The 21,479-nt window shown below is 37.0% G+C and overlaps 1 protein-coding gene across 1 annotated transcript; it reads left to right on the top strand.

Annotated features, from left to right (window-relative positions):
* Positions 1-17,694: 17,694 nt before the first annotated feature.
* On the top strand, positions 17,695-19,780 carry LOC145031828 (Pathogenesis-related thaumatin superfamily protein). Its single transcript, XM_078980459.1, has 2 exons — positions 17,695-18,474; positions 19,414-19,780. The coding sequence occupies exons 1-2, from the start codon at positions 17,717-17,719 to the stop codon at positions 19,571-19,573; spliced, it is 918 nt and encodes a 305-aa protein (XP_078836585.1). The 5' UTR covers positions 17,695-17,716; the 3' UTR covers positions 19,574-19,780.
* The last annotated feature ends 1,699 nt before the right edge of the window (positions 19,781-21,479 follow it).

Genomic DNA, 21,479 nt, shown 5'->3' with positions numbered 1-21,479 from the left:
CCCTTCTAATCCAAAAACTCTAAAAGAAACACCAAAACACAAACCCAATCTCACATTCTTCACCTACTTTCATCTAAAGTTAAAGTGATGGGCCGATTTATTCAACTCTAGGTTTACACTATGGTGGTGTTTACTACCCATATCATGTTCAAAACCAACCTCAATTCCAAAACCAATCACAATTTTGAAATCAACGTCAATTCTAAAACCAACAACAATTCCAAACCAACATTAAATGAACTTTTCATCTAAACTCCAATATCAAATGGGGAATGACTTCAACCTATATGACCATCTTCCTGACTCCACAATCAATACCCAAACCCAATTCCAAACTTAAACACACCTTGAAGTCCTCACCGAAACAGATTCGAAGCCATAAGAAATTTGACCACAACCCAAGAAAAGTGGAAAGGCAGCTCCAAGACAATGAACTATAGAGGAAAAAACGGCATTGGCTCGTGCGTGGGTAATGTTTCTGAAGATCCGGTGGTCAGAAAGAATCAAGATTGTCGTATTTTTTTCCGGAAAATTCCTAGGCATTTCTTACGGAAATGAAGCGTGGAAACTACAGGAAAAGTGACAAATTTACTCGAAGTAGAGAAACATCAACAAAGTTGTGATGGAGTTTAATACGGTGTTTCGTATGTCAAACGACAATGAAAAAATGGTGCAATTGACAAAACAATTTTGCAAAAAACTCTTGCACTTTATTGGAGTCTGGAAAAGGACGAATTTGAAATTTCTGCATGTGAGGAATATCGATGTCAAAAAATGGCAAGGCATTGGAACTTCTGAAACGTTTATGTGTGGTTCTTCTAAAAGAATCAAAACTTATGAAACAACGCATAGTCAATTGTTTGATGCGCATGTCGGGATTGATCTCAATGAAGAGGAGCCTTTTGAGGTTCCAAGAGTCACTCGTTCCATGGGAAGAAACCAAGGGAAACGAAATGGAAAATCGACGACAAGTAAATGGACAACTTGAAGTCGACGTTTTGAGCAATACTTGGTGGTCGCTCGAGAAAAAGATAATAAAAAAAAATATATAAAAAAAATTTGCCTTGACAATCTTAACAAGGAACACTAGCAATCTTACCGAATACAAAAAAGAATTGGTGATAAAAGCCAAAGTGGAGATTGTGAAAAAAATATAATATCTAGGTTTTGTTATTTAAATTTTTATTTTGTAATTTCAAATTCTATGCTTTTTTATGTGTGTTGTCATTTTAATTTATATGTTGTTTTTTTTTTAATTTTATTTTCTAGTTTAATGAATCTTTATATTTTTTTAAAATAATATTTTTGAAATTTTAAAATTTAATATTAAATAGCTTTAGGAAAAAAATGAATACGACACGAATGGCAACTTATGCTTTGTAAATAATATAAAATTGAGGTAACATGGAAAATCCTAACTGATGTTTAGATGGACCGTAACAAATATAATACGACTCCATCTAACGTTAGAGCCATGTTTGTGATCAAAGTAACCGGTTACTTTCTCTTTATGTTTTTGTTCTGCAAACGGTAAAAATAACATGGGGGAGTTGGGGACCAATGAATACAATATAATTTATGACGCTGTATTTTTTTGGTCGTCGTGTTTTGTTTTTTTCACAAATAAACTATCGTGGGTACAATGAAGGTTTTTTAGAGGAAGCAAATAGATTGTAAGGTTGTAATGGTTTACTCACTTTTTTTTGTTTCTTTTTAATTTTATAGATGATCACTACGAAAACAAAAAAATAGAAAGAAAAAAATATATATTATGGGCTATTTACAAATAAAATAAAATAAGAGCCTTATATATATATATATATATATATATATATATATATATATATATATATATATATATATATATATATATATATATATATATATATATATATATATATATATATATATATATATATATAGGGTTAGGTTCATTTGAGACCACCTATATTTTGTGAGACCGTGAGACGTATTTTTTAATTTTTTTTAATTTTTTTTAATTTTTTTAGTTAATTCATGTTCCGAAAATAATATTTAAAAAAAGAATTTTTTGATTTTTCCATTTATTTTGCATTTTAAAATTATTTTTAAAATATGTACAGTGTAATATTCTATTTAGAATATTTCACGTATTTTTCAAAAAAAATAGAATTTTTTTTATTTATTTTTATTTATTTTTTATTTTTTTTTAGTTAATTCAAGTTCCGAAAATAATATTTAAAAAAAGAATTTTTAGATTTTTCCATTTATTTTGCATTTTAAAATTATTTTTTAGAATATGTCAGTGTAATATTCTATTTAGAATATTTCACGTATTTTTCAAAAAAAAAACGGAATTTTTTTTATTTTTTTTTATTTTTTTTATATTTTTTTATATATTTTTTTAGTTAATTCAAGTTCCGAAAATAATATTTAAAAAAAGAATTTTTGGATTTTTCTATTTATTTTGCATTTTAAAATTAGTTTTAGATTTGGTCTTACGGTCTCACAAAATTAGAATGGTCTCAAATGAACATGAACCTATATATATATATATATATATATATATATATATATATATATATATATATATATATATATATATATATGTGCCAAACATACTCGATTTTTATAAACTTGATGTCATGAAATTCATTATGCCTATAATGTACCCACAATTAAATTAGGGTTGAGAGGTATTCACATACTTTTTAGTTAAGGGATTTATAGTGAGACGTTATTCATTAGCTAGATGTAAACACTTACCATACCCACACTACTATAATCATTAATCTTCGGAGCGAGATACATATGTATAGATCTATACAGGGTTGACATCCCCACATGCGGTTTCTAGATACAACGCCGACTTATCAATCGAAGTAGGTGATAAGTGTCTACAATCGTTACTACAACATCCAATAAGCGTTGTAGCAGGGTACACTCAAGTCATATAGCTCGGTTATAGAACTCACTATAAACATTAACTCGAATCTCTCTCTCTCTCTCTCTCTCTCTCTCTCTTACTCTCACTACAACTCGTAAACTTGATTCTTTCAAAACTATTTTAAGCATGAATTTATTTATACCAAGACACCTTTTTGGATTTTTCAAAGCTTAATATGGTTTACTTATAAAGAAAATACTTTCTGAAATGATTGTAAAAGTATCGTTACTATTGCCATCAGAAAACCTGTGAACCTCACTAATCTTGTGTTGACCCTCAAAACTACATGTATTCTCAGTAAATCAGTAATCAAGCAAATTCAGATGACAGATAATTAGGGATATCAAGCAATTATTTTACTCCTTTTGTTATGCCCGCCTACCTGTTTAAGGCAATTCATATATTATACTATTACATGTAAGAACCATGTATTCAAAGACCAACATGGAATTATTGTTGTACTTGTGTTATATATTCAGTTTATCTGTGATCCATGAACTTAGTCGCACAGCCCAACATGTTTCGCCGCCTCTACCGGGGGTGTGACACTTGGTCCGATTCATAGTACTTTCATGTCTCGCAACTGCTTAAATGTTAGGCTAATGATTTCGCAGTAGTTCCATTGGAGGACATTCAGGTGGATGACTGCCTAAACTACATTGAGAGAACTGTATCGATCCTCGATAGAAAGACGAAAACCTTGCGGAATAAGGTTTTAAAGCTGGTTAAGGTGCAGTGGCAGCACCGCAAGGGCTTAAAATGGATGTGGGAGCCGACGATTACCCAGAGTTATTTCCGACAACGAACTTCCAGGACGAAGTCTGATCTAAGTGGGGGAGAATTGTAGCATCCGAATTGCCATGTATGAAGTTTTTGACTTAATCTAGTTTCAATTCAAGTTAAGGTAGTGGAAGGATGGTGAGTATGTTGGGCGTACATAATGTACGCATGGCGTACTCGCTGCATGCACCATCGAGGGATCCTCAACATACGTTAGGAATACCCATGCATACGCTAGTCATAACCAAGTCGGTGGAAAACCCTAATTTTTAGGGTTTGCAAATTATTTAAGGACCTTAAGTCCCTCAAGTCCCTTACCTTTTTAGCCTCAATTTCTCTTGTAGTGCAAATCTCGAACCCTAAGCCACCTTGAGTGTATTTATGAGCTTTCTTAAGTGTTTATGGTGTACTTTAGTGACTTTGAAGGAAAAGGAAGCTTGGGAAGAAGCAAGGACGAGGAAGGAACTTGTAGATCCAGAAGTTTGGCACTATTTCTAGCCTATTGAAGGTATAAAGTTTGAACCTTGATCATTACAAGCTTAGATCTAGGTTTAGGGTAGAAAATGGTATCTTTTGGTCCCATAGTTTGGATTCATGGAGTATGAGAACATCTGTAACATCCCAAAACTTCAGGACCAATAATTTTGTTTTAAACCATTAAATAAAACCATAGTTATCAAACCATTTCATCAAAACATGAGTCAAAGTATTTCAAAACATTATTATCAGAGTTTCCAAATAAAAACATCAGAGTAAACATCCAAGACTAAACATCATGGTGTGTGCAATGCAGCCATCCCGAGCTCTTCTCTTTGCAACTAGAAGTACCTGAAACCAAAAATGAAAACCATAAGCACGAAGCTTAGTGAGTTTCCTATACTACCACATACCATACATTGATCGGGCCCTGCCCAACATCAGGCCCCACCTGGCATCGAGCCCCGCTTAGTATACAGATCTGTTTATTATAGGCCCCACCTGTCACTAGGCCTCTCCCGCTATACATATATAATCAAAATCACATAATCATGCTAGCACATTGTAACACCCGTTTATTTATTAAATAAATAAATAAATAAATGAAGGACTCGTAGCCCTAAAATAAACAATTATGTATAAAAGGATGGTCTCAAAGAGCTAATCGTCACCATTTTAGAAGTCGAGGGTTAAAAGAGTAAGTTCCAGACCCGATTCGTAAGTATTAATGAGGGTGGGGACTAAATATTAACTTTTGGGACTTCCTTTGAAAGGATTTTAGAGGATTAGGGGTGTTATTTCGTAAGGAATCATGGAAGGGAGGGCTAAAATGTAAGTTTTGGATTTCTTTTGAAAGAGAATTGAAGGGCAGGGTTTAAAAGGTAAATATGGGATTTACATTGTAATGATTTCTGGATGGAGGGGCTAAACTTGGAATTATGAAAAGAAGTTATGGGGATCGAGGTATATAAACCTATTACCCCCGGTAACCCTAACCCTAGCCTCATTTGTACAGCCGCCAACTTCCTCTACACTCTCCTTCACCCTCATCGGCGTCGCACCACCCATCTCCACCGATTCCGATCGCCTCCGTCACCATAGAAGCCTCTCAACAGCCAAGGGCATCACCAAGCTCGATAGTTCTCGTCTTAGCCTACTGCTTCGTCGACGAAGGCCACCATTCCGCTTCCTGATGCCGTCAATTACGTCGTGTATGGCCGGAGATGGCCTGTAACCGCTGCCCGTTTCGAAAATAGTCTTGCTGCCGCCGTTCTTTTCTTTTTCCCTTTCGCTCCATCTGCCGCCAAGGGCGTGCTTCTGTTGCTCCGGTCGTGGTCGCCACCCCAAAGGGCTGTCAAGTTTGTGTGGGTTATCACCTGTCGAGTTGGGGTGTGTTTCCTTGTATGCCTGCTTGCTGTTGGCCAGAAAAGCGTGGGAACCACCATGGCAGCCGCCATGACGGCTATCACCTTGCTACCGTCGCCTTATGCCACAAATAGGGTGGTTGGCTTCCCTCTCCGAGTAAAGGAATGAATAAGTGCATGTTTCAGTCGATGTGTGCGTGGGTGTATGGACGGAGTCCTCGGAAAAGGCATTACCACCACCATAGGGTAGTGGCTGCCACCATCTGCCGCCACCGGCAACCACAAGGTGGTTGCGTGTGTGTGTGTATTTGTTTAGTGTGTTATTTTGATATTTAGCATTGATATTGTAAATCACATCTTGGAATAATAAAAGAAATTGAAAACCACCACCGTGAGGTGGTGGTTGCCGCCTCCTACCGCCACCGGCCGCCGTGTCGGGTGGCGGTGTGTTTGTCGTGTGAGTTGACTCGATTGAGGATGCTAGAAACCCTAATAGGCTCAAAGGAGCTCTAATGGGCCCAATGAAGCTTAATGGACTTTAATGGATCCAATTAAACCCATATGGGCTTAATAAGATTTTAGTGGGCTTATTAGGCCCAATAAAGCCCTAATTGTCATAAAAGGCCAACAAATTGATAAATGGGCCAATATTTGGATTGGAACACCATAATGCCAATAAAACCCTAATTTGTGGAAATTGCTTGGGACACACACGAGAATTAATTATTAAATCTTAAATAATAATTAATAATCATTGGCAAACTAGCGTAGGGCATAATGGACTTAATGGATTAAGTCCTTAATGGGTTAAGAAAGAAACACTGAACCTTAATCATCATTTCATGTGAAAACTCTAATTTGGGATTATGGGCTTGGACTTATCGAGACCCACATTTGGGCCATTGGAATGGAATTGTATGATTAAGCCCAATCACACCATATGACTTATTTAGAAGAATGATGGACTTAATGGATTAAGTCCTTAGAGGAATAATTCCTTAATGGGTTAAGTAGGAAACTTAACCCTAATCGGCGTTTTATGTGAAACCCTAACTTCACTTTGGTTTATTGTTGGGCCTTTCTATTGGGCCTTAATGATTGGATTATTAATGGGCCATCCAAGAATAATTATATGGGCTAAAATAATTTAATGGGCCTAGGGTAAGTCCCATGTAAAGGATTGGGCCCTATTTGGAAAATTGGGCCATAGACCATAGTTGGGCCTTAATGATTGTATTATGTTGGTCCATAAGACCACATATAGGCCTGGGCCCAATTTGGAAAATTGGGCCATATGCTGGGCTTTGATTCCTAGTTCGCTTTGGGCCTATGGTTTGGGCCTTGGGCTTGAATAAAGCCAATCTTAGGGTAATGTAGTAATTATCCAAGTATGTATTTATGGTTATGTGTTGGGACCCAATTATTAATTGGGTGTTATTTTGGTGTTGACAGTTCGGGAATCTATCATCCAGCAGCTGGGGTTGAGTCTGCGGGACTTCAGCAGTGTGGGGTTGTGTCTACGGGACTTCAGCGGTATGAGGTGAGTTACCTTCCAGTAGCGGTGGGTCTAAGGCCATAATGCCGACCCACTAGTAGGAGATGTATGATAGATGATTGTCTTTATGATATCATCTAGGTTTGCTACTACTTGATATGTTATATGCTAGCATGATATGTTGTATGTGATAGTAGTAGAGTTCGGTTGTTAGGACCGAAGGGTAGCCAGACACCCCAGGTACGTCTGACAGTATGTGATGATATGTTTGCATGCTGGCTTGTTATGTTATATGCGATAAAGGTAGTAGGAGGGGATCAATCCCCGAGTTTGGTTGTTAGGACCGAAGGGTAGCTCAGGCACCCCAGATATGTTTGATAATATGTTTATGTTATGTTATATGTGATAGTAGTAGTAAGGGGTGAATAGTCCCCGAGGTTCGGTTATTAGGACCGAAGGGTAGTCAGCACCCCAGAATGGCTCGACATGGGTAGGTCAGCGCCCCATAATGGCTTGACACGGGAAGGACGGCACCCCAGAATGGCCGCATGGGTAGGTCGGCACCCCAGAATGGCCGTACCGGGTAGGTCCGGGCACCCCAAAAATGCCTGGTAGTATGTATGTGATATGATTGTATGGTATGTGGTATGATGGGGGAACTCACTAAGCTTCATGCTTACGATTTTTTTCAGTTTTGGTTTCAGGTACTTCGTGTCTAATGGAAAGGAGCCGGCTTGATCGCAGTGCATCACACTATGGTTTTCCGCACATGAGATCTTTGGGATTACACTCTGATATTATTTTATGATAACATGTTTAATTATTTCTACTTTGGTTTTAACATGACATGACATTACAAATGTTTTATTACACTGTTGGTTTTATAATGACGTATTTAAAAGTGAAATTTTTTGGCATGCATTTTTGGGATGTTACACACATACAGAAAACATACGCAGAACTAGTAGTTCCAGTCCTAAGGCCTAGCCTATCATGGGCCCTGCCCCGCCCCTACCCTACTAATAATGAGATATGGAACCCCGTCCACACTCAGTTAGTGGTGAGATATGGGACCCTTCCCACACTCACTTCCCTAACCAGACACATACAAGTATCACACAGACAACAATTATAACTAAACATGCATACACTCATTGGGTACCACCCGACATCGAATCGTAGTCCGGAAACATACATATAAGCATTCCTCGGGTACCGCCATCATTAAATCGTAGTCCGAAAACATACATATAATCATTCCTCGGGCACCACCTGGCATCAAACCGTAGTCCGAAAACATACATATAAGCATTCCTCGAGCCCCTCCTAACATCACGTCGAAATTTGAAAAGCATACAAACATTCATCGGGCACCGCCCGACATCGAACCGTAGTCTAGAAAACGTACAATCATAAATACAGGCTGACATTGGTGCCTTCGACCTATTCAAACATGAGGAAACTCACCTCGAATGCTGAAGCTCACTGCACGAAATCCTTAGCTGCTACCTTGACAATTCCTCGAGCTATTAATACCAAAATATCACCCAATTAGCAATTAGGTCCCAAACCATGATCCATAATCCATAATTGGGGTTAAAATGACCATTTTACCCCTAGCCCATCAAGATTCATAACTAAGGCCCAAAACCACACACAAAGGCCCAATTACTAGTTAGCCTTCTAAAGCCCACTGGTGGCCCAATTTTCTAAATCGGGCCCAACCCCTTCTAATGGGCCTTAACCTAAATCCCAAACATATTCTTAGCCTACAATATCTAATTTCTGATGGCCCACTAAGGACCAAAGCTAAGAAGTCCAAGAATCGCCCAAACCAAGACCTAACACAAAACCTAGCCCACTACCTGAGTACGCGGGGCGTACTCGGCTGTACGTTGCGTGTACATGCTTTTTGGCTTGTACGCTACACGTACATGCTTGTACGCCTATCATATTGCTCTGTTAAGCCTCTTATACCATTAAGCACTTAATGCTCCCAACAACTGGTCCAAACCACATATCTGAGCTCTACTAGATGTCTTGGCCCATAAAGTCACTGACTTGGTGACTTTACACGACCCAAATGAACCCAAACTCAAAGTATATCAATCTACATCCATGAAAATCACCTTAACTCATGCATGAACACATAAAGACCTTCAAGATGGAAACTTTCTGACTTAGGGACTTAAATATCACCAAGGGTGGCAACCCTAAGCCTAGGAATCAGATGTGAAATATAAAGCTTCATCCTTGGGACCAAAAAGGTCCAAAAACCCAGCATAAAAGATCTAAGGAAATAACTACCAAGTTCAAAGCTTTATACCTTATATGAATGCCAAATGTTGATAAGGTTCTGGATCTATAAGCCTTTTCTCCTTTAATGATGCTTCAGCAATGGCCACCTTCCTTCAAAACACCAAGATGCACTCCAAAATGATCTTCTAAGCTCAAAACACACCACCAAGGGATTAGGGTTTCGTGAAAACTATCTAAGGGTGAGAGGGTGGTTGGGTTTTGGGGCATAATGTTCCTTATATAGAGCTAAACCCTAAATTTTAGGGTTTTGGTCTGAATGGAGTACTCCCCGCATACCTCTTAGTATGCATGGCTTACTCACAAACCACTTGAGGTAATGCAACCTTCTACATTGGGCGTAGCCAGCCAAACATGTGCGGGCATTCCTCCCATGCATGGGACTGCCTTGCCACTTATCTCCATTAGGGACCAAGATTGTCAATAACTTCAAAGTGCCATAACTTCCTCATTCGAGGTCCGTTTCCGACGAACCTTATATCCACGAAACATGGTGAGAAGCTCTACACTCCTAATACTTAAAACCTTCCCGGATTAAAACCAAAATTCATAAAAGACCAAGATGTTAATTACGATTATACCCTTGGCCTCCGAAGACACAATCATTGGATCACGTATAACCTAACACAAATATATGAAATGGGCCAAATCCTTCCTTTCCTAAGGCCCTAAACCTTATGAAAACTGATGATTGGGCTGCAGCCCCTAGCAACGAAGCACTTTCACAATCGGGTGTTACAATTTCAGAACATATGAGTTATCCTTTTGGACTATTGGAGAGGTTTCGTTAAGCCACAACCATGCAAGTGTTAGTAGCCATCCAATTGAGTAAATGGACTTAATTCATGGTTTGAGCCCCATCTATGCATGCAAAAGCATAAAGTTTGCAACTTTATGGCATAAGGCATTCTTTCAAGCTTGGATCTAAGATTTAGATGTTAGCTGTTAATAAATTAAGACATGGAAGTGGTTTTGGGTTGGCAGACCAGTACACCTTATGTACTCTAGTGTACGTCGTGCGTAATTGGTCATAATCCCGACTCCGGGTCAACACCAGCGTACGCTGGGAGTACAAGCCATGTACACTGCACATACGCGGTCTGTGGGCTCGAATGATTTTTGGGCTCGTGGCTATGTTGGGTCTTGGACTTGTTTAGGCTGGGCCTCAATCCCACCTGTTGTAATAATACCTTTTGGGCCTAAGGCAATGCTAGGTGTTCTTAGGCCATATTGGGCCTTAGAGGAGCTATAATGGGCTTGGATGCCTTTTGGGGTTTATATGGATTTTGGCCTTTGAGGAAAGGAGGCCCAATTAGGAAAAGGTAAAGGATCCCTTTTGCCTTAAGTCAAGAATTAGGGTTTTGGATTTTGGGTTAGAATGTGACCTAATTTCTAATTAGGGCATTATGCTTATGCGATAGGGAGAGGAGTTCGCAATTCATCCACTGGGTGTGATTTGATACCTACAGTCTGAGGTGAGTCTTCCTTCGTAGTATATGTGGGTCGAGGGCACCAAGGTCGGCCCACTAGTTTCTGATGTAGTGTGATGATTGTCTTTGTGATAATAGTCAGTTATGCTTGTATTTTCTTGATGACTTTGTGATTACTTTTATGATATTATGCGGTAGTAGTTGGGGTGAAATAGACCCGGTATCTGGTTGAAATAGACCGAAGGGGATTGCAAGCACCCACATATATATATATATATATATGGAAATGTTGAACCTCCCAAAGTCCTAAACAAGCCCATCGTCAAGAAAGAACCTAAGGGCATGGAAAAATTGATTGGAGATGAGCCCATAATCAATGATGACGAAGACGAAGAGCTTGATAAAGCTGACCTTAAAAGTCGATGTCACAACTGGAAATTTTGTGTCAGGAAATCTGTATATTCAAGCTTATGTGAATCAAAAACTTCAATCAAATACTTCCTGCAAGTACTACAAATAGTCACCAAACAATTGGAAACCCTAGAAGTCCTTGTTTAAGTCCACTTTGGACTAGGACTCTCTTATTGGATCCAAATGGACCAATAAGCTTCCAATTAGATTATCATGAGCTTAGAACCTTAATTGGGCTCTAATTGGACCCACACTAATTTATTTCAACATTTTGGGCCATATTGGGCCTAGAATGAAATGAATTGAAAGCTTTGATCCATGAATACCCTAAACTAGTTCAACAAAAATGGAAAAATCATACTATATGCTTTTATGATAAAATTCACCCAAATTAACTCCAATATTGGGCTTGGGAGCAAAAAGCCCAAATTTCCTTTTTCCTTCCTTGTTTTCGGCCCACATCAAGCCCAAGAGGAGGGTTTGACTTTCCCATGCCACCTCATTTTTATCCATGGGACATCCATGCATTATTCTCATTCTTCCATGCACATCACCTCAAATATCACCTCTTCTTCTCTCCTCTCACACTCTCGGCCGAACACACCCCCACACACACCAAAAATCTCTCAAACTCCCTCAAGAACACTCAAGAACATATCCTCCCTCTTCACTTAAAAATCTCGAGATTTAGGAGCCTTCAAAGGAGTTCTTCCACAAAAATCATCATCTAAGGTAAGGTTTTTCTTGGATCTATGACTTATATTCTTTGTTTATCAAAAACCTCTTCCTAATCCATGCAAAAATCGTGATTTTTCACACTAGAAACCCCATAAACCCGAAAATTTCATCAAGGAGTGCAAAGGCCAAAAATCACTTCATTCCTTCCATTCTTTCTTCAAAAACCGAATCAACATCCAAGGTGAGCTTCATACCCCCTTATTTTCGGTTTTTATAAGTTTTGTGGGGGAGAATACAAGCAAAAGTGTAGATCCATCATTATGTGTATGTTGTGGTTGATTTCTATGCTTACATGTATGTTTTGTATGATTTTTATGATAGATCTAGTGTGCTATGCTAAAAACCGAGACACATATTTTATTATAGCCTAAGACACACTACTACATGCAAAGTATACTAAGAAAAATAGCCAAATGGCTTTACAACACTTCATTTGGGCTAAAAACTCATTTTTTTTGACATAAAATGTTGAAAATACAAAGTTGAAGGGCCTAATATGAAACATTTCGAAATCTGATGGGTGAGATGAACCAAAACAGTTTACATAATGTATTTTTCTGAAAATATGCTATTTAGAGGGTTAAAAACCTAAATTCCAAGCTTATTGGGCTAAATGTGACATTTTCGGCCCAATAAGGCCCAATATGCGAAATTTTCTAAATTGGAGGACCAAAACTGCATTTTTCTGTAAAACAGTGGACTATAAGTGTTCCATGTGCTTTTCAAGGGTTTAAAATGCTTCTCAAATTTAAAAAGGGACCAAAATTGTAAAAATTTTCCAAATCGGGCCAAAAATGTAAAAGTTGCGAAAAACAAGGGCTATAACCGAGAAATCTGATATTACAAGGGTTTAAACTGTTTTCTATGATAAAAATGCTAGAAAATACTTATTTCAATGATTTTTGATATATAAATGTCAAGAAAATTTGTTTAAGGACCAAACCGGAAAGTTTTTAAATAAAAGGGTGAAAAGAGTAAATTCCATAATTAACGAAGGGCTGAAAACAGAAAATCTTCAAGGCTAGTTAATACATTCAATTTGACCAATTGATGGTACCACGCTTGTCGACGAAATACAATATACTACAATACCAAAAGTCGTTGTTAAACGAATTGGTTCGGTCTCGAACCAATAAAAATCCAAAATCACTAACACGACGAAGCTACGACATTTCGATTCATAACCATAACGATTACTATTACAATGCGAGTGTGCACAGACGTCTACGCACCATCTTTGGGCCCCAAAAGTGTAAAATCTTGTCTGTTGAGCCTAGCTAGCCCAACGACCTGATCTTAAGGCTCGAAGATCTCTCTCTCTCTTACGAAGTGTTGGGTTTTACCGACCCGACATAACGTAAAAGGACTTTCAATGGCAAACATGCTGCTGGTCCCCAAGGGTCCTTCAGTGCTGCTAGTAAAGTCTGTAACTCACGATTGCGAGTTGGGCTTCGGGCCCTTCGCAATTGCATTTGGTCTCGAACGACGCGGGGAAATACCGAAGGTTTCGTACCTTCTCCCTTCCCTCCGGTCGTGGGACTTTACAAGTCCGGGAGGATCGAGTCGCGTGAAGATTTACGAGTGACGCCTAAAAGGATCACTTGTAAGGTTGTTGACTTGACGTTTTCACTAACGCATGTCCCAACACTTCACCACTCTCTGTATTCTCGATGCCTCCGGAATACAACGATACGATGATAGGAAAACGTCGGGTTTTCCTAGGATTTCAATAACGATTACGAATTTCCGGTCGAACTTCACAACTCTTACGCTTACATCTATAGAATTCAAACAAGCATACTCATGGATCATCACCTATTTTTGTTACACTATTCTATTTCTAGAAAATATCGGATTTTCTAAAGGTTTTCAAACAACACATTGGATTTCAAACTCTACTTATGAACTCACCAACATTTCATATGTTGACGTTTTTCAAAATACTTGTATTCTCAGGTAACAGATAAAGTGAAGATGATTTGTACTTTCTGACGTTTTGCTGTGGTTTAAGTAGCATCAAACAGTTATTTTCTTTGAATGTAATTTTTGAACAATGTAATGAATGTAAACGTTACCAGTTGTATCATTTCCAAATGTTGGTGATGTATAATGTTATGTTTCATGTATATGCATTGTTATGGTATTCAATGAGTCACGATAGCCCCCGGACGTTTCCGCCGTCTGGTTCGGGGGTGTGACAGTCGGGTGGCTCGTGATGCTGAATTGAATGAACTTAACGAATCGTCAGGGAGGATGAGGAAAAGGAAAGGGTAGAAAAAGAAGCTTAGGCCACACTTAAAAGCAAAATGTTATTATTTCCAAAGTGGACCCTGAAGAGAATCCAACATGATGTTGTGGAGTTGCCCAGCCAGTATTGGTTGGATCCTATTGCATCCTTTGATCGTCAAAATTCTCAAGATTCGCAACTCAATCTTCCCATTACTCTGAAATCTTTCAGGTTTCGTGCTTTCGTGAAGGTTGTGAATGCTCCTTTCACAGACAGTGGGGTCGATCAACTGTTGTTCTCCTTCTACTTGAAGCACATGAAGCCCCAATATGAAACTTGGAGTGCTCACGAGATAGTTGTCGTGAAGTTCACTGGGCTAATCGAGACTGAAAGCTTCCCTAATGCGAAGTTCAAAGTAGCGAGAGGTTGGGCTTGTCAAGCCTACGAATTCACTCTCGCAGACTTGCCCTATATGAACCCTAATGATTGGATCGTGCGTTACAACATGTTCCTGTGAGAGAAAGAGAAGTACAAACCTATTATGTCCCATCTCCAACTGATGCTCAAGTCTTATATTCAAGAAGTTGGATTGATGAATGTGGATATTGCTGTAGTTCTGAAAAAGAAGCCGACTCTCATTTCGAAGGAAGCACCGAAAGACTTCGAGAAATTCAAGCTAGGGAAGATATACAAGGAAGGATGGTTCGTAGTGTACCAGTCTAGAGAACAAACAGGAGCTGACTTTCGCAAGTCTTACTTCTATCTCGAAGACAAACATCTATACAATACAGTCTGTCTGGAATTTATATTGGACTTGATTACCAAGTTCAAGGGCAACCACAAGGATGGCGTCAAGTATTTCTCAGATATGATTCTATGGTATATCCAGGTTCGCAAGATGCTGATATGCTTTATTCCCAAAATCTATGAAATGTAGAAGCGAATCACTGGCTGATGGGCTATAGCCTCAATTGACGCAAAGGGGGAGATTGTTGAGTATTTAGTTGTTGCGTCATTGGGCTTTGTAATTAGTCTGTTTTGTAAACGGGTTTGGCCTACCCCCCCCCCCCCCCCCGGTATTTAATTATAGGGTTAGAGTATATATGGTGCATGCATGCATCTTATTTTAGTTAACTCTTTTATTCATCTTGTGACCCTAGCACGCCTCTACAATTGAAATTCTTTATTGAGTTTAACTGAGGCGTGATGTTTAATCATTCAACATCTGTTTGATTACTATTGTGTTATTGTTATACATGTTTGAATCTTATCGATCTTTGGTCGGTTATGATACATTGGTGGATTGATATGTCCTTTCTACATCGACCTTGGAAATGGAAAAGAAATTTAAGGATATGATATGATATGATATGATATGTTATGCTATATATGAGATGATATGATATGTTATGTAATGATTTTCATGAATATGATTTGAAATGTTTTTGATAAAAATATGATAAAGGTTATGGGTCACAAACTCGTGTATCTCACGAGAAATTATAGACTTACGTATCTCTTTTTATTGTCATGTATACAGGTTATACACAAGGATAAAATGATGATTGATAGAAGCTAGATGATCTGTTGTGATAGATAAAGTGTAACTTGTTGAGTTCCTTAATATTTGTAATAATGTAATTCGTATTTGTTTGTTATGGTTTGTATGATCAATTTTTATTAAATGCAGGTTAATAGTTGAATGTTTTTATAACCATAGCATTTAAAAAGTTTTTGAAAATTTTGAGGTGTTACATTCTTTCATCATTGTGCTATCTAAAAGCGGCATTGAAGGATGTTGTAGCCAAATTTTTTGAAGCGAGACATACAATAGAAATATCAATATGAAAAGTAAACTTCAACAATTTTCAAGATATTATGAGAATCAATGATCTATTTTAACACACAATTTTTAACAAAAAAATGTTTATTCTTACAAAAACAACTTCTAACAAAAAAAAATGTTTATTCTTACAAAAGAATATGTTTCTTTAGTATTTTCATAAAAACAACAATTATTTTGCTATAAGATGACAATAGGATAACACCATATTACTGCATCATCTTTGATCGACATAGTTTGAGTAAAGGATGGACCCACCACGCTAGTATGAGCACCTACATTAAAGAAAATAAATGTTAAGATCTTCATAGATATTTTAGTAATTGTGAGCTATTAAAAGTTTTGGCAAAAAGGTAAAAGTAAAAGTAGAAGTCAGTAACACAAAGAAATGACAACCAATCTTTCGAGCTTGTGACGCGAAAGGGGGGAAACCACCACGGCGAAATCAAAGTTGACTGACATGAGGCCATTATCGGTGAAATACAAATCAGAATCCAAGAAGGGTATTCATGTAGTTGTTTCAATATAATTTCTACTTGTTTTTCTTGTTACATTTTTCTTTATAAATTCATTTATTAATGTTACGTCCTATTTATTATTATTATTATTATTTTCATTTGGGTATTTGTTTAAATATTATTGGAAATTATTTAGCGACCATATAAGACATGTACGGTTATTTTTCTTGAGAAATTATTTATTTTGGGTATTTCTTTTTTCTTTTGAAACTTTTGGATTGTTCTTTAAGATTTGTTCAACAACTGATCATGCATTATCATTCCATGTTAAATCAATAGAATATTGTGTTTTAATTAAATTTTATTATCCGAAAATAGCTTGATTACATTACACCAGTAAATAAAAGGATTTCCACGTCATTAATCAGAATAACCATAATTAGATAAGCCATGGGATATAAATCCATAATATCATTTCACAAGCTATCTTGCATATATATGGTAAATTTATAGTCTATGACTGTCATTCCGACATTTATGGGATGAACATTAACCAGTAAAATCGTACTCTAATATTCTTTATCTTTATTAAGATATAAACTTTACATATATGTCTCTAATGAAAAATAATTAGTTATTATACTTTATATATCTTGTATATATATGGTAAATTTATAGTCTATGACTGTCAGTCCGACATTTATGAGATAAAACATTAACCATTAAAATCGTACTCAAATAGTCTTATCTTTATTAAGATATAAACTTTACATGAAAAAAGAATATATATATATATATATATATATATATATATATATATATATATATATATATATATATATATATATATATATATATATATATATATATATATATATATGTCTTTAATGAAAAATAATGAGTTGTTATACTTTATATTTGTCCCTTCCATTGGTAATCATCATTCATCAATGATATACACATTAGGATCAAAAAGATAAAAGATGTTGGAATATTGAATTTGAGTCATTGTCGAAAAGACATTTCCCCCAATGAAAATGGATATATCATATATAGGAGAAGACAACTTTCCAACTTTAAAGACATGGACAGAACCATATAGAGTTTCTTCGATAATTTTCATATTAATAAGGGCTAGTTTTGACTTTTTCATGATGTCGGGGGGCCTAATTGATAATTTACCCTTATAAATAACACCATGTGGATCAAAGTTCAAACGGTAATAGAATGATCCCCTGTAGACACTTAACAATGGCGAAACTTCAATTCTCTCTGGCTATTCTCACTCTGTCTTTCATATCTTCGTTTAATTCCATTACATCATCGACATTTACACTCACAAATCAATGCAACTATCCCGTTTGGGCCGGTCTTCTCTCCGGCGCCGGCACTGCTCCACTACCCACCACCGGCTTCCCTCTTCAACCCAGCCAGTCAAATTCCGTCGAGGTCCCTCCCGGTTGGTCTGGACGGATGTGGGGTCGCACCCTTTGCTCCACTGATTCCACCGGTAGATTCTCCTGCGTCACAGGCGACTGCGGATCCGGAACAGTTGAATGCAACGGTAGTGGCGCCGCACCTCCAACCACCTTAGCCGAATTCACACTTAACGGGGCAAACGGGATGGACTTTTACGATGTCAGCCTTGTTGACGGGTACAACCTCCCCATGATGGTGGTACCACAAGGTGGGACCGGCGGAAACTGTAATGTCACCGGCTGTATGGCGGACTTGAATAAGAACTGTCCGACGGCATTGCGGTTGACGGCCACCGGTGGTAGTGATGAATCCGTCGCCTGTAAAAGCGCCTGTGAGGCATTTGGAGACCCTATGTATTGCTGTAGTGGGGCGTACTCGACCCCACAGACATGCAGTCCGACGTCGTATTCGGAGTATTTCAAAACCGCATGTCCGACGGCTTACAGTTATGCATACGACGACGGATCGAGCACGTTTACCTGTTCCTCCGCCAACTATGTCATCACTTTCTGCCCTACGCCGGCGAACAGGTATATTTACTAATCTATCCTTTTCTTCTTGCTAAGGTCACAAAATGTGTTTTGTTTTTAGTTCAGAATAGTCATTTCGTCAGTTTCATGTCGTTTTCTGTTATTCAAATTACGATGCGATCAGAGGTCTAATTTTTGTAGGCAAAATTAAATATAATAATAAATCAATCTTTTTACCCCCTTTTCTTTTGTAAAACTTTCATTTAACCCCTATTTATTACACACAATTCATTTGACCCTCTTACCCTTTTGAGAAAAGAAAATGTTTTTCTCGTTTATATCCATGTTTTTTGTGATAATAATACATATCATGTTTCGGATTGTTGGATGCGATCCCTTGATCCCTTGGTCAATGCAAATCTAGTAATTCATTAAATTACATCTATCGACATGAATTTAAATTGGAGATCTTTATATATTGAATTGAAAATACTTAAACATGAACATATATGTTTCTTGTATAATAATTGAGGGTTTTTTTCTCATCAAATTAGTGTCTTTCTGATTATTAGGTCAACAAATTTGAGCTAATATTATTAAACAAATGATTGTGTAATTTTTTTTGTGTTTGAATTGATTCGGTCTTGAGAATTTAATACTTATTGTGCTTAAATTTAAGGTCCGATAAGTTTGTTATTATATTTACTAATTTAGTCGTTAGTAATTGTTATGAATATAAATTTTTAGTTTAGATTTTTATATTTTGACTTTGAAACATTTTCAATAATATGTCAATAACTACTGTTTTTTATTGAGCATACATAATATTATGTAGTAAATATTAGGTACATGTGGGTCGAGAGTCGAGAGTCGGTGATTTGGTTTTTTGCCGACTAAACAAACAATTTAATGCCGCCCACGCAACCATGTAGTTTAATAATTTATTAAATACTTTTAATGCTTTTTTCGATTTTCTCAATTGTATTAATTTGCGTGCAGCCGCAAAACAACCGGAGCCGGCCAGCCAACGGCGGACAGTAGCGGAGGAAGCTCATTGACTGAGGCTTTAGGCGGTCACTCCGTTATGGTTATTGCCGTCTTATTATCGACGATGATTTCACTAAAATGCCCTCGTTGTTTCACCTTTCTACTCGGCTAATTCATTTCACGCAAGCCGATTATAGAGGCTTAGAGCAGTAGAATAGGCTTTGATTTTTTAATGCATGTGGCCAACTGTAAATTTTTAGTTTTGATAGATTTTTAGTAGTTATTAGAGACTAATAAGAAATATTGCGTGCGGTTACGATTACGTGTTTTTATATATTTATTAATTAATTAAATCGCAGAGTAATCGTTCAAAAGAGAATTATATACGTCATTTCCTCAAAAACATGCAGGCAACTAAGGTTTTTCATGGACATCAAATGTTGGCTCATTATGCGGAAATTATAAAGGATAAATTCTAATTTTTACAAACATAAGTAATTTGATTTGTTTGTTTTAAATTCCAACGACAACTACAACAACAAAACTCATACAAAAAAAGTAAGGGATAAGTAGTCGTGTCTTCAAGTCATCCAAGACTAGAAAAATTGCATCCATAGATGACTTCGGTTATATGAAACGGATGTGGTAATTAAAAATAAGGAAATGAGTGAAATAAAGAATATATATATATATATATATATATATATATATATATATATATATATATATATATATATATATATATATATATATATATATATATCCAACATATATAGTTTGAATGTGGTAGAATGTTAATCGGTACTCAATTAAATTAAGCCAAAATGTTCGGCTGAAGATTGTCACAGATTTGGGGCCGAAAACACAACTTCTGATTTTCCCTCAATGAAACCACCACAAGGTCCAGTTTCTTCTACAATCGACACTTAAGCAACAACATCAAGGTAATCAAACATTCTCTTTCAATTTCTTTCCTAATATTCTATAAATTATTTATCTTTATAATCATCAAATCAATAGCATTCAATGTAACATCCCGACTTCTAGGTGTAAGATTTTATCTTTATAAAGTTGGCAACTTTATGCCCTTGCATGCTATATGAGATATAAAACTTCATTCTTCACATTAGGAGTTCATATAAAGATTCAAACTCATGCATGGAGTCTAGAAACTCTTCAAGCTAGCTCCTTTATGCATCTAGCATGATCACAACGTTCCGATCTAACCATTTCAACCTCTAGAGTTGCTCAACTCTCAAGAGAAAGTCCAAAACCAACTAAAGGGGCCAAAAAGAAAAGCCTAAGTTAGATCTAATTAATAAGATGGCAAGATCAAAGCTTTATACCTCCAAAAGCTCTTCAAGGTGAACTAGATGCAGATCCTTGAAGCCCAATGCTAATCCAAGCTTGCTTAGCAACTCCTTGAATGGACACTAAAATGGCCACAAATACGCTCTTTAAGCTCAAAAAGAATCTCACAAGGTATCTATGGTGTAGAAAATCGAATTAAGGGTGTTTAAATAGGTGTTAAGTATGAGAATTAGGGTTTTGGCCCTCTGTCGCGTACGCCCCATGTTCATATACGTATGCCCTGTGTACGCGACCACGTTCCACGATCATGCATTCATTAGTACGCCCTACGTACGCGGTATCCCTCTTCCGCGATCATGCATTCCTATACTCCAGGAGTACGTCCCGCGTACTATGGGACCTTTTATGCCATCTTTTCCTTTGTAAAGGTCTAAATAGTCATACCTGTTTGGGGTGTTACAAATGTTATAAACTAACTAATTTTTTTATAAATTCCTAATATTAGTTACTTTAGGAAAATGTGAAAATGATGATATTCCATGAAATTGCACTTTGCACCTTGCCAAGTCATTAGTGGAGCATGTGTGGTTAACCGACACACTAACTTGGTCTAACAAGGGTGGCAAAGGGTAGCTTAAAATTTACCATAGATCAATGGAGTGTGTGTGGTTAAGCGCACATTGATTAGGTGGTAAACGACATCAAGAATGTCAAGCTAATGTGCATGGTTATTCACACCTTGTTTGTGATCCGCGGTATCTCAGTCA

Source organism: Lactuca saligna, chromosome 2, assembly GCF_052625555.1.
Source record: "Lactuca saligna cultivar CGN05327 chromosome 2, ASM5262555v1, whole genome shotgun sequence".
Taxonomy (NCBI): domain Eukaryota; kingdom Viridiplantae; phylum Streptophyta; class Magnoliopsida; order Asterales; family Asteraceae; genus Lactuca; species Lactuca saligna.
The sequence above is the reverse complement of the archived record's forward strand: the minus strand, read 5'-3'. Positions and strand labels throughout refer to the sequence as shown.